Raw genomic sequence first — 14368 nt, forward strand, 5'->3', positions numbered from 1 at the left:
CACACTTGGAAATGGCTGGAATCCACAATTTCCCAAAATGTGAGGGGATGTGAACCATCTGGAGGGAAAAAAATTACAGAGAAATTATGTTTATTTAAAAAGTATCATGGCAAAATTAATCTTGATAACTAAAGCAAAATTAGTGTAACAATCAGGATTGACTTAAATATTTTGCAGGTGTTTATTACTGACTTAGCACTTGGAGTGAGTCTTAGATAAGAGATCTAAAATAAGGGAACATTCTAAAATCCACCAACCCTTTCCAGTACTGCCACAAGATTTCCCCATTCTTTTGAAAATCAGGGCTCAATTTCAACTCCCCACCCACTGACATTTGGTGATATTTTTGTTTCTCTCTAGGTGTCATCCTATTTTCTCTTTCTTTGTACCACTTACATCACCTTAATTCATTTTATGTGAATTTGTGATATGTTAAATTTACTGGTGTTGTTTAGTCGCTGAGTCATGTCTGACCCTTTTGTGTCCCCATGGACTGTAGCTCACTAGGCTCCTCTCTCCATGGGATTTTGCAGCCAAGAATACTGGAGTGGGTAGTCATTTTATTCTCCAGATGATCTTCCTAACCTAGGGATTAAACCCATGTCCCCTGCATTGGCAGGCAGATTCTTATCCACTGTACCACCAGGGAAGCCCCTAAATACATATGCTTTAAAAAATATTGTTTTGATTATTTCATGAATAGTTTCTCTTACCTGAAGAAATGAGTAATTTTTTATATCTTTTTCTTGCAGGAAGAATTTTAAATCGTTTTTCGAAAGACATAGGTCAAATGGATGACTTACTGCCCTTGACATTTCTTGATTTCATCCAGGTGACGTAGCAGTCCTGTCAGAGCTCTCACAGGGAAAAGCAGGTGCCTGTTTCTCAAGGCCTTTTCACAGGGGCTGAGAGTGGGCCTTTCAAACTGGTGATGTGTCCTGTTATCTTCAGTAAGAGGCTGTGTTTGTAAGAGAGAGGTATGGCTGTGATTGGGAGGCTGAGTTAACATGAGTAACACCTGGGCAGGAGTGGCTACACAGTTACGTCAAGGTTGGTCTGAAGCAGCGACATGCAGGGTAAGTGGTTCTCCCTCTGCCTTCCAGGTATTTGGTGTGGATTCCCTTTACTGTGAGCACATTTCATAACAGAGAGACAATCATCTCTCACAGAAAGATAGCCTTGATAAACTAAATCATGCATTGTATCGGCCTTCCCAGGGGGCTCAGTGGTAAAGAAGTTTCCTGCAGAAAAAGGAAACACAAGAGACAAGAGTTCAGTCCTTGGGTGAAGAAGATCCCCTGGAGAAGGAAATGGCAACCCACTCCAGTATTCTTGCCTGGAAAATTCCATGGACAGAGGAGCCTGGCAGGCTGTAGTCTATGGTGTTTCAGGGACTCAGACATGACTGAGCACCAGCACGATGCATTGTATTACCACAGAGGGCACATATTTACTGCATGGTTTTGTTTAGATAAAGCCATATGTGGTTACTTACAAAGAAAAGATTGGTAAAAATAAGTTGAAAATAATACTTTAGCAAGAACAATGTTGTTGTTTAGTCACTAAGTTGTGTCCAACTCTTTTGTGACCCCATGGACTACAGCCCTGCAGGCTCCCCTGTCCATGGGATTTCTAAGGCTAGGGTACCCCAGTGGGTTGCCATTGCCTAGGGGATCTTCCTGACCCAGTGATCAAACCTGTGTTTCCTTTATTGGCCGGTGAATTCTTTACCACTGAGCCACCTGGGAGGTCCAATAAGGACGACAGAGAGCAGTTATTGAGGGTACAAAGCCTTTAAGCCAGTAATTTGATTCCGGGATCAAAGTCATCTCAGAAAATGTCCTTTGTTTTTGTATGCTTTTTTTCTTTTCACGGGTTGATTGCTCTGCCTTGAGATGTCTTAAAGAAAGGAGAGAGAGAGAGAGAGAGAGAGACCTGTACAATACCTTCTATCCAGCCTCTCTTTTGTCTGTGAACTTGAGGTTCTAAAGAATGATGTTGTGTCATCTCCGATCTCATCTCATTTAGTATTGTTGCTCACATGGGCTGTTTTTTTCTGTTATTTAATTCTGTCTACTTTTCAGTGATTAAGTTTGCAGGGAGTTTTCCTTTTCTTCCCAAGTGTTAATTTTGGAAATTAAATGGATTATGAAGGACTGCACACAGAAATGCAGCAGTGAACTTCTCAGTGCAGACGGCATAGCCTGTGGGCAAGGCTTCCACTGTTACCAATGTGAACAAAGCTGAGAGGCAGAGGCAGAGGACTTGTACTGCAAAGATGTCTGATAGTTTTCTGTTTTGCAAACTTATTTTATAAATGTGTCCTGCTGGGTTTAACTATGTAATTTATTCCCAGAAACAATTTTTTCCTAAAAACAGTGTCACATTTTAACAGTGATGGTGAATTACTTTGAAAAGATTTTGTGAAAGGTTCTGTTTCTTTGCTATGGCAAGGTAGGCCAAGGTTGGGTTTCTGCCATGTACTTAGCTCATGGTTAGTTAGTGGTCATATCAGAATTGTTACATATTTTTGCATGACAGATATAGACAAGGATAGATGCTACCTGATTTCAGTAGGAAACATTCTCATTAAAGAGGAGAGAAAAGTCTAGTCTTACTGATTTGCAATCCCAGCTCTGCCACTTGTAGTTCAATTATCTTGAAGGTGTCCTGCAGGTCATTAGAAGAGTCTGGTGTTTGAGGGGGAGATCTAGGATGAGCATGGAGCCTGTGTACCCTTCACTGAGCTGTAGTAGCTGAATCTGTGAGGATGACAAGATAGCCCAGAGATAGGGAAGCATTTTTAGGGGCCAAGATAAGAAGACTTGATATCAGAGAGTAAGTAGAGAAAGAAAGGGGAGGAGAGGAGACTCAGTGAATAGTAAAGGAAGAAGAAGGAAGCAGGTTGGTGAATCAAGAAAGGACAGGTCTGCTCAATGCAAATGAAAAGTGAGTCCGTGGAAAGTTGTTGGTTGATTTGGAGTCAGGAGATGTCAGTGACCCGAGAAGCAGGTTTCAGATGTGAGGAGGCCAGAGTGCAAAGGGCTGAGAATCCAGGAGGTGTGAAGGGAGTTGAGGTGAAGACAGGCTACTCCTGGAAGGAGTTTGACTGAAGCAGGAGAGAGACCCATCTGGAATGTAGGGTCTGAGGAGGTGTTGCTAGTTGTTGGGGTGTACAGTTTGTGAGTTGGGGGTGTGTGTGAGGTGGTGGGTGGTATTTCCCTCTCTCCCTACTTCTCTTCAACAAGCAGGGGTTAGAGTTGAGGCCCTGATGTACAGGGGTGAGTCAGGCATGAAGCCCTCTCCTCATGGGTCTCCTCCAGCTCCCCCAGGGAAGGAAGACATTCAGAAACTCACCCCTTGCTCCTTGGGAATCCTAATTGTGGGAGCCCTGTGGAGGAAGTCCTGGAAGGCAAAGTGGATGTGGGGGCTGGAGGCAGTTAGGAAGCCTGGTGAAGGAGGTGGGCGGGGCTTCCAGGAGGTGACCTTTGATCCCAGATGAGAAGGAAAGGCTGCTGCTGTGGATGCTGGGGCTGGAGGTGCTGCTGGTTCCTGAATGGGAGCCAGTTTTTCTATCACCAGCTGAGAAGAGGAAGGGAAGGTGCTGGAAGGGGGCTGCTGAGTTTTGTTTTAAAGGATACAGTTCATGCCAAGAGTTTCCAAACTCATTTTTGATGATTCTGCTTATCCTTGGTGTATTTGATAAACCTTGGAAGATTCTTGATCATTTTAATTTTTATTACTTCTAAAGAGTCCAATTTCAATAAGCATCTCTGAGCATCAGTTCCCTGCTTTGTAAATGGAGAGCATAATCCCTCCTTGTATTGATGTAAGAATGAGATTACATAAAGCCTGTGAAATACTTGAGGTTGGGACTCATGGCAAGGCTTATAAAATGTCTTTTGTAATTGATATTTGAGAACATGGGGTGACCATCTCTTCTTTGCTTGTTGACTAGTTTTAGAGAACTGTGAAACTTCTGTATTATGAGAAAACTTGTCATGGCCTCTAGCAATAAAGCAATGTCTTATTTTTAAAATTTTTTGTTTGGACAGGCTTTTAAACAAGACCTTTAACATTTTCACAAGCATTATTTTCTTTTCTTTGCTGCTTTTTTGAATATTTCATTTACAATTCATTTAGATGCCATTGCGGCTTGTCATAAACAACTGCTCACAGCACAGTACCCTTTTGGAGAATGAAAGGTGCTCATGAGACTCCCTTCTGTAGGTAGTGGTCCTCTGCCTTAGTCATTCTGACATCCTAACCAGGCTTCTTGCTTCCACCAAGAATGCCAGACTGGAGTGGGCACAGTTGAATTTCCTGAGATTCATGAGTTTTCAAAATCTAGATTTGTCCTTCCATTGGTATCAATATACCAGTTCATGGTGCATGAAATAGGAAATGTCAAATTGTTCTCTTCGGACTATATTGAATAATCTGGTTTCATATTGTTGATTCAGAGGTGCATCATTTTGTCCCTACAGTTCAGTCGCTCAGTCATGTCCGACTCTTTGCAACCCCATGAATCACAGCACGCCAGGCCTCCCTGTCCATCACCAACTCCCAGAGTTCACTCAGACTCACGTCCATCGAGTCAGTGATGCCATCCAGCCATCTCATCCACTGTCGTCCCCTTCTCCTCCTGCCCCCAATCCCTCCCAGCATCAGAGTCTTTTCCAATGAGTCAACTCTTCACATGAGGTGGCCAAAGTACTGGAGTTTCAGCTTTAGCATCATTCCTTACAAAGAAATCCCAGGGCTGATCTTCAGAATGGACTGGTTGGATCTCCTTGCAGTCCAAGGGACTCTCAAGAGTCTTCTCCAATACCACAGTTCAAAAGCATCAATTCTTTGGGGCTCAGCCTTCTTCACAGTCCAACTCTCACATCCATACATGACCACAGGAAAAACCATAGCCTTGACTAGATGAACCTTTGTCGGCAAAGCAGTGTCTCTGCTTTTGAATATGCTATCTAGGTTGGTCATAACGTTCCTTCCAAGGAGTAGGCGTCTTTTAATTTCATGGCTGCAGTCACCATCTGCAGTGATTTTGGAGCCCAAAAAAATAAAGTCTGACACTGTTTCCACTGTTTCCCCATCTATTTCCCATGAAGTGATGGGACCAGATGCCATGATCTTCGTTTTCTGAATGTTGAGCTTTAAGCCAGCTTTTTCCCTCTCTACTTCCATCAAGAGGCTTTTTAGTTCCTCTTCACTTTCTGCCATAAGGGTGGTGTCATCTGCATATCTGAGGTTATTGATATTTCTCCCAGCAATCTTGATTCCGGCTTGTGTTTCTTCCAGTCCAGTGTTTCTCATGATGTGCTCTGCATAGAAGTTAAATAAGCAGGGTGACAATATACAGCCTTGACGTACTCCTTTTTCTACTTGGAACCAGCCTGTTGTTCCATGTCCAGTTCTAACTGTTACTTCCTGACCTGAATACAAATTTCTTAAGAGGCAGGTCAGGTGGTCTGGTATTCCCATCTCTTTCAAAATTTCAATCAACTGTGGATCACAGTTTATTGTGATCCACACAGTCAAAGGCTTTGTCATAGTCAATGAAGCAGAAATAGATGTTTTTCTGGAACTCTCTTGCTTCTTCCATGACCCAGCGGATGTTGGCAATTTGATCTCTAGTTCCTCTGCCTTTTCTAAAATCAGCTTGAACATCAGGAATTTCATGGTTCACATATTGCTGAAACCAACTTGAACATCAGGAAGTTCATGGTTCACATATTGCTGAAGCCTGGCTTGGAGAATTTTGAGCATTACTTTACTAACATGTGAGATGAGTGCAATTGTGTGGTAGTTTAAGCATTCTTTGGCATTGTTACTTACTGCCTTCCAAAGATTGATAAACTTAGGGACATGGCAGTAAGTAACATTTTTTGAGATGTTTCTTTCCTTTTTAAATTTTTTTTAAAGAAATGTTTCTTTTCTTATTCCATATCTTCTTTATCTTTCAAGTTATCCTTTGTCTTAGTAAAGACTTACTATTTTGACACTCCTAAGTATTTATGGGAGACTAAGGGACAAAATAGCCTTCTTCAGCGATCAATGCAAAGAAATAGAGGAAAACAACAGAATCGAAAAGACTAGAGATCTCTTCAAGAAAATTAGAGACACCAAGGGAACATTTCTTGCAAAGATGGGCTCGATAAAGGACAGAAATAGCATGGACCTGACAGAAGCAGAAGATATTAAGAAGAGATGGCAAGAATACACAGAAGAACTGTACCAAAAAGATCTTCACGACCCAGATATTCACGATGGTGTGATCACTGACCTAGAGCCAGACATCCTGGAATGTGAAGTCAAGTGGGCCTTAGAAAGCATCACTACAAACAAAGCTAGTGGAGGTGATGGAATTCCAGTTGAGCTATTTCAAATCCTGAAAGATGATGTTGTGAAAGTGCTGCACTCAATATGCCAGCAAATTTGGAAAACTCAGCAGCGGCCACAGGACTGGAAAGGTTAGTTTTCGTTCCAATCCCAAAGAAAGGCAATGCCAAAGAATGCTCAAACTATCGCACAATTGCACTCATTTGCCTTTGTAGTAGGCATGAAGTTAATTGGTCATATTATTTTAAAAGTACATCTTCAAACGAAATAGACCTCTGATTTGATTTTCACTGTGACCAAAGAAAAGCCACAGTCACTTTGGTACCTGTGACATCATCACTACATCTAGGAAAAGTAGCACCTTCTCTGATATGTCTGTAGATAATAGTAAGCTGTTCTAGTAGTTAGAATGAGTGGTCTATTAGGGCTCAACTTCATGAGATTCTTAATATTTTTGGGGGCTCATAAATCTATAAATACCTCCTCCCCTGGCTGCTGGCATGTAGAGCACACTGGAGGGTGGTGATGATGGAGTTAGAGTTTCTATTTGTTATGCTTAAACTGGTTAGCACTTTATGTATATTACATAAAGTGTAATGTACATCATTTAATTCTTACCACCATTCTTTTATTTTTTGGTATATCCCAGTTTTTACTAAGATTGAGAGTAGGTGTAGAGTCTTACTCTCCCTGTTAATAATATTCAGGAAATTTAGCCCTAAACCCCGTCTCAGCACAATACTGGGCTAGTGGAATTTCCCCTCCATGCATAGGCTGTCAGTCTCTGCAAACTAAAGAATTTTTCTGAATTGTTAAAAATCACCATTTTCTCTCTGTGAGAGATTTCATCTAAGAATTTTTTTTTTCATGTGGATTCATAGACTTTGGTTAGAATTTCCAAAATGGTGTGCTCCAAATGAGAAATATATAAAATAATGATTCTCCTTATTTGGGGGGCATCAAAACTTGTCACTTGCTTCTGGGTCAATATGCTTCTTTCTATATACTCATCATTGTCTCTATGCCTGTGAGACAGAGGTACAGAAGTGCAGGCAATGGTGATGTGGTCCATCAGATGGGCCTGAAGTCCAACCAGATCAGGAAATTATGTGTAGCTTGAATTGGGCTTTTTGGAATTCCTGTGAATGTAGGAGAAAGAACAACAAAAGAGTCCGAAATACAGTACTTGGATGCAATCTCAAAAAACGACAGAATGATCTCTGTTCGTTTCCAAGGCAAACCAATCAATATCACAATAATCCAAGTCTATGCCCCAAACAGTAACAATGAAGAAGCTGAAGTTGAACGGTTCTATGAAGACCTACAAGACCTTTTAGAACTAACACCCAAAAAAGATGTCCTTTTCATTATAGGTGACTGGAATATAAAAGTAGGAAGTCAAGAAACATCTGGAGTAACAGGCAAATTTGGCCTTGGAATACGGAATGAAGCAGGGCAAAGATGAATAGAGTTTTGCCAAGAAAATGCACTGGTCATAACAAACACCCTCTTCCAACAACACAAAAGAAGACTTTACACATGGACATCACCAGAGGGTCAACACCGAAATCAGATTGATTATATTATTTGCAGCCAGAGATGGAGAAGCTCTGTACAGTCAGCAAAAACAAGACCAGGAGCTGACTGTGGCTCACATCATGAACTCCTTATTGCCAAATACAGACTTAAATTGAAGAAAGTAGGGAAAACCACTAGACCATTCAGGTATGACCTAAATCAAATCCCTTATGATTATACAATGGAAGTGAGAAATAGATTTAAGGGCCTAGATCTGATAGATAGAGTGCCTGATGAACTATGGAATGAGGTTTGTGACATTGTACAGGAGACAGGGATCAAGACCATCCCCAAGGAAAAGAAATGCAAAAAAGCAAAATGGCTGTCTGGGGAGGCTTTACAAATAGCTGTGAAAAGAAGAGAAGCGAAAAGCAAAGGAGAAAGGAAAGATATAAACATCTGAATGCAGAGCTCCAAAGAATAGCAAGAAGAGATAAGAAAGCCTTCTTCAGCGATCAGGAAATGCAAAGAAATAGAGGAAAACAACAGAATGGAAAAGACTAGAGATCTCTTCAAGAAAATCAGAGATACCAAAGGAACATTTCATGCAAAGATGGGCTCGGTAAAGGACAGAAATGGTATGGACCTAACAGAAGCAGAAGATATTAAGAAGAAATGGCAAGAAAGCACAGACGAACTGTACAAAAAAGATCTTCATGAAGCAGATAATCACAGGGTGATCACTGACCTAGAGCCAGACATCCTGGAATGTGAAATCATGTGGGCCTTAGAAAGCATCACTACGAACAAAGCTAGTGGAGGTGATAGAATTCCAGTTGAGCTATTCCAAATCCTGAAAGATGATGCTGTGAAAGTGCTGCACTCAATATGCCAGCACATTTGAAAAACTCAGCAGTGGCCACAGGACTGGAAAATATCAGTTTTCATTCCAATTCCAAAGAAAGGCAATGCCAAAGAATGCTCAAACTACTGCACAATTGCACTCATCTCACACTAGTAAAGTAATGCTCAAAATTCTCCAAGCCAGACTTCAGCAATATGTGAACCGTGAACTTCCTGATGTTCAAGCTGGTTTTAGAAAAGGCAGAGGAACCAGAGATCAAATTGCCAACATCTGCTGGATCCTGGAAAAAGCAAGAGAGTTCCAGAAAAACATCTATTTCTGCTTTATTGACTATGCCAAAGCCTTTGACTGTGTGGATCACAATAAACTGTGGAAAATTCTGAAAGAGATGGGAATAGCAGACCACCTGATCTGCCTCTTGAGAAATTTGTATGCAGGTCAGGAAGCAACAGTTAGAACTGGATATGGAATAACAGCCTGGTTCCAAATAGGAAAAGGAGTACATCAAGGCTGTATATTGTCACCTTGTTTATTTACCTTATATGCAGAGTACATCATGAGAAACAGTAGAAAGGAAGAAATGCAAGCTGGAATCAAGATTGTTGGGGGAAATATTAATAACTTCAGATATGCAGATGACACCACCCTTATGGAAGAAAGTGAAGAGGAACTCAAAAGCCTCTTGATGAAAGTGAAAGTGGAGAGTGAAAAAGTTGGCTTAAAGCTCAACATTCAGAAAATGAAGATCATGGCATCTGGTCCCATCGCTTCATGGGAAATAGATGGGGAAACAGTGGAAACAGGGTCAGACTTTATTTTTTGGGGCTCCAAAATCACTGCAGATGGTGACTGCAGCCATGAAATTAAAAGACACCTACTCCTTGGAAGGAAAGTTATGACCAACCTAAATAGCATATTCAAAAGCAGACATTACTTTGCCAACAAAGGTTCATCTAGTCAAGGCTATGGTTTGTCCTGTGGTCATGTATGGATGTGAGAGTTGGACTGTGATGAAGGCTGAGCGCTGAAGAATTGATGCTTTTGAACTGTGGTGTTGGAGAAGACTCTTGAGAGTCCCTTGGACTGCAAGGAGATCCAACCAGTCCATTCTGAAGGAGAACAGCCCTGGGATTTCTTTGGAAGGAATGATGCTAAAGCTGAAACTCCAGTACTTTGGCCACCTCATGTGAAGAGTTGACTCATTGGAAAAGACTCTGATGCTGGGAGGGATTGGGGGCAGGAGGAGAAGGGGACGACAGTGGATGAGATGGCTGGATGGCATCACTGACTCAATGGACGTGAGTCTGAGTGAACTCCGGGAATTGGTGATGGACAGGGAGGCCTGGCGTGCTTGCGATTCATGGGGTAGCAAAAAGTCAGACATGACTGAGCGACTGATCTGATCTGATCTGAACAAGGAAGCGATGTGTACTGCACACCAGAATCATTTGTTTCCTTCTTCAAATGACTTTTTGCTTAGATACTATTTTCATCTTCTGCCAACTTCTACAAAGGGTTTGCAATCAGATCAGATCAGTATATATATATTCAGTCCACAATTTGGAGAAGGCAATGGCAACCCAATCCAGTACTCTTGCCTGGAAAATCCTATGGACGGAGGAGCCTGATAGGCTGCAGTCCATGGGGTCCTGAAGAGTTGGGCATGACTGAACGACTTCACTTTCACTTTTCACTTTCATGCATTGGAGAAGGAAATGGCAACCCACTCCAGTGTTCTTGCCTGGAGAATCCCAGGGACAGGGGAGCCTGGTGGGCTGCCGTCTATGGGGTCGCACAGAGTTAGACATGACTGACGCAACTTAGCAGCAGCAGCAGCATAGTATTATCTATAAGTAGATGTTAGAGACATCCCCTTTGAATTGCTTCAGAATTTGGGGCATGGACTCTGAAGGATGTAACCTAACCTTGGCACTTCTGAGAGCATTAGTAATGGGTATTCAATGCATACCTAAGGCAAATGCATTGGCTTAGCTTCTGTAGAGCCCTTCATTTTGATTTTCCTCTGCTTCCCAGGTTATATGACAGGCTGGGTTAGTCTTAAAAGGCCCTCACTTGGGGAGAGCCAGATTATTGGAACTGGTGAATTTTACCCATCAAATGATGAGAGTCTGCTAAAAAAGCTGTAATTTGGATTTTTTATTGACATTTTAGTAGATTTTTTTGAAAACCAACAATGGCAAGCCAGGTGACTTAAGATCAGACATAGAAGGTGTTGGCAGGACCCCTCCCCATGCATGAAAGTTGTAGCAGGTGGAATGCATATTTAATGCAGTGACTGTAAGCAGTTGTTCATCTGTAGGTCTAATCGGAGAGTGGTCAGTTAGGCCTATCTTTCTCCACTTATGACTGTAATGTATTCCTTCAGAATCCCATCCTCTTCACTTTGAGTTTTATTTTGATACCATCGCAGATATGGGAGAAACAGGAAAAGCACATGGGTCTCCATCCAGATAATACAGTTTGGTTCCCCAGGGCTCCTGGACACAGAGTCACAGGTCTGGTCATTTCCTCCCACTTCCAGGCTCCTCCTGCCTGCGGCTGTGGCTCTGGGATTCCCTGAGTACAAACCACTCCTGTCTTTCTCCTTGACCTGCAGTCCTTCCTGGGAAAATGTAGGACAGACACTTGCCCTCCCATCGTTATGTCGTATCTGTAAATGAAAGTGAAGTTCTTACTTTTCTCATTCACAAGATGGTTGTGAAGATCCTCTGAAAAAACTGATCAGGAAGAGCAGTGAAATGATAACCCAAGTCTCTGTGATACAGACATTACCCTCCTAACCCATCCCTCAAAGACGCACCTGGGCCAGCTGCCCTGGTTGACAAGGTAGGGAGGCCCTGGGGTGGTGAGCATGAGATGCAGGTTCTGGTGCTGAAAGGACCCAGAACAACCAGTCTTAACTCAGACAGGCATCTTAACTTCTCATCTCAGCTCCTTTTTGGTCAAAATTTCCATCAATTCTAGCTACTGCACCCAAGTTATTCTTGCCACTCTTCCTATTCGTTAAACCAGCCTGTAAAATTCAGATGTAAGTTTCTTCTTAGAATTGCCTAAAAATGTTCCTGAATTCTTCCCTTTGTTTTCCCAGCACTCTGTGCCTTGTGCAGGTCACTATGGATTTATATCCACCTGAGATCACAAACTTTGGCAGCCTTGGCCCAGACTGAATCTGTACATCCCCACCACCCCACCCCACTGTCATAGCAAGCAGATAACTATTCATTGCATTCTTAAAAAGTAGGGGTATCATAATTTTCTTGATAAAGATGGATGCTTAAATCAGCATCAGCCAATTATTTTGTTTTCTATTCTACCTTCTGTCTTTTTTTGACTTAGATCATTTCCCAAGACAAAATCATCTCATGGGATAATGTGATGATTAAGAGAACATTCATGGAACTCAGCACAGTGTCTTACATACAGTAGACAACTTGTAAATGGGATCTGATGTTGTTATAATCATTAGCTTTTGGAACAGACATTTTAAATACTTACTATAATGATAGAAAGATGGCTGTATACTGGGGGAAAGCTTAAATATGTCATAAAGGCTTATGACATGGGCTTCCCAGCTTTATGACTGAGGCTTTGCAATCTCCATCAAGTTGATTTCCTCTCCCTGAGCCTCACTCTGTCCATCTGTAAAATGAGACAATACTGTTACTAGATAGAGCTATTATGAGGATTAATGAGTTAATACATGTGAAAGTTTGAAGGTATAGCTCTGTACACAGTCAACATTTAGTATATATTAACTATGGATAAAAAATTCTAGAAAGAGGAATTCCTACTTCCAATGGTCAGCATTTAAATTTTGTCCTACTTTTCTGGACACTGAATTTGTAATTAACCACTTCTTTATCCCTCCATGCATTGCTGAGGCTTCTGCATTCCTCACCTGTGATTGATACCTGCTCACTCATCTCTCTAGTACCACCTGCTGACTCCTGACAGTTTGGGATTCAGCTCCTACTCTCTGAGCCTCAAATATTCTCCTCTGTTAAAACTAGTAATGCCTGCCTCATAAGGCTACTAAGTGTATCACAAGAACTGATACCTAGAAAGTTATTATTATCATGTTTGACTCATGCACTAAATATCATGCTAGTGAGTGAAGTTGCTCAGTCATGTCTGACTCTTTGCGATCCCAAGGACTATAGCCTACCAGGTTCCTCCATCCATGGGATTTTCCAGATAAGAGTACTGGAATGGGTTGCCATTCCTTCTCCAGGGGATCTTCCTGACCCAGGGATTGAACCCAGGTCTCCCGCATTGCAGGCAGATGCTTTACTGTCTGAGCTACCAGGGAAACCCTAAATATCATGAGGACCACCTATAATTTTATTTCTTTGGGAGGGAAAGCATTCCCTGCTGTCCCAACAAGTCTTTTTGAGGAAAGGAGTTTAATCCCAACAGAACAAACCCATTACAATTTATCTTTGAAAGGGCCCTTCATAAGGAGGCCTCTGTATCTATTTTTACTATTTCAGACATTTCTACTTGTGGTTGGTATGGTGGGCGTGATGGTAGCCATGATTCCTTGGACTGCTAGACCTGTGATTCCCCTTGGCATCATTTTCTTTGTCCTCCGTTGGTATTTCTTAAGGACGTCACGAGAGGTGAAACTCCTGGAATGTACGAGTGAGTACCGGGGCTCTCAGGTTGGGATGGCAGTGCAGGCTGGCTTCCATTTATGCAATAATTAACCAGACCCCTGAAATTCTGCAGACTCTGTCTTCTGGAATTTCTCACAAGTCAACATTAGGTGATTGAATGTTATGGCCACTGTGAGTCAGTGTGGTTCTTAAGGCAAATAGAGCTGGTGCAGGTCAGCTGCAGCTTTGCATTTTAGCACAAGGGGGATGGATGTGAGCACCATAAGGAGAGGGACCATTTCTGTCTTGTTCATGACATATTTCCTAACACAGAGTATCCACTCTGTAAATACTTTTCTTAAAAATATTTTTTCATGTTGCAACTAATGTAGAAGGAAAATAGACAATTTTTCTCCTCCTGAAGTTAACAGAAATGACAAGGAAAGGAAGAGATTAGAAAAGGAAGGAAGACCTTAGGAAATTTATGTCAGGAGTGTGATATATTTGAAAAATACTTTTTTTTCCCACATGTTAAAGTAAGCTGCAGTTGTTAAGTGTATTGAAAAGACATATGTTAGTGACTCAGTTGTGTCTGATTCTTTGCGACCCCATGGAGTGTAGTCGACCAGGCTCCTCTGTCCATGGAATTCTCCAGGCAAGAATACTGGAGTGGGTAGCCATTCCCTTCTCCAGAGGATCTTCCTAACCCAGGGATTGAAGCCAGTTCTCCTCCACTGCAGTTGGATTATTTACTGTCTTATTCACCAGGGATGCCCTATTGAAAAGATAATCCTGTTTGCAGGTTTGCTCTTTATCATTACTAGTATTTGGGGTGATATCAAACTGTTTGTGTCCCCCCCTTTCTTAAAGCCATTCATATAAATGATGCTGAAAAGAATCCGAGGACACAAAAGTGCAATCTGTTTAGTATGCATTTAGTTTATTACCCCATTCAACTTCCTAGTTTTAGAATAATGGGGAATAGGGATTTCCCTGGTGGTCCTGTGGTTAAGATTCTGTG

The 14368-nt window shown here is 41.8% G+C and overlaps 1 protein-coding gene across 5 annotated transcripts in view; it reads left to right on the forward strand.

Moving 5' to 3' along the window:
* LOC139186118 (ATP-binding cassette sub-family C member 4-like) overlaps positions 1-14368 on the forward strand; it is a 126017-nt gene that overhangs the window by 42656 nt on the left and 68993 nt on the right. For all 5 annotated transcript variants that reach the window (XM_070799896.1, XM_070799895.1, XM_070799898.1 and 2 more), the window contains 2 exons: positions 753-832; positions 13243-13393. In XM_070799896.1, the coding sequence (XP_070655997.1) occupies positions 753-832; positions 13243-13393 (231 nt within the window). The remainder of the gene's footprint in view (positions 1-752; positions 833-13242; positions 13394-14368) is intronic.

Source organism: Bos indicus, chromosome 12 (assembly GCF_029378745.1).
Source record: "Bos indicus isolate NIAB-ARS_2022 breed Sahiwal x Tharparkar chromosome 12, NIAB-ARS_B.indTharparkar_mat_pri_1.0, whole genome shotgun sequence".
NCBI lineage: Eukaryota > Metazoa > Chordata > Mammalia > Artiodactyla > Bovidae > Bos > Bos indicus.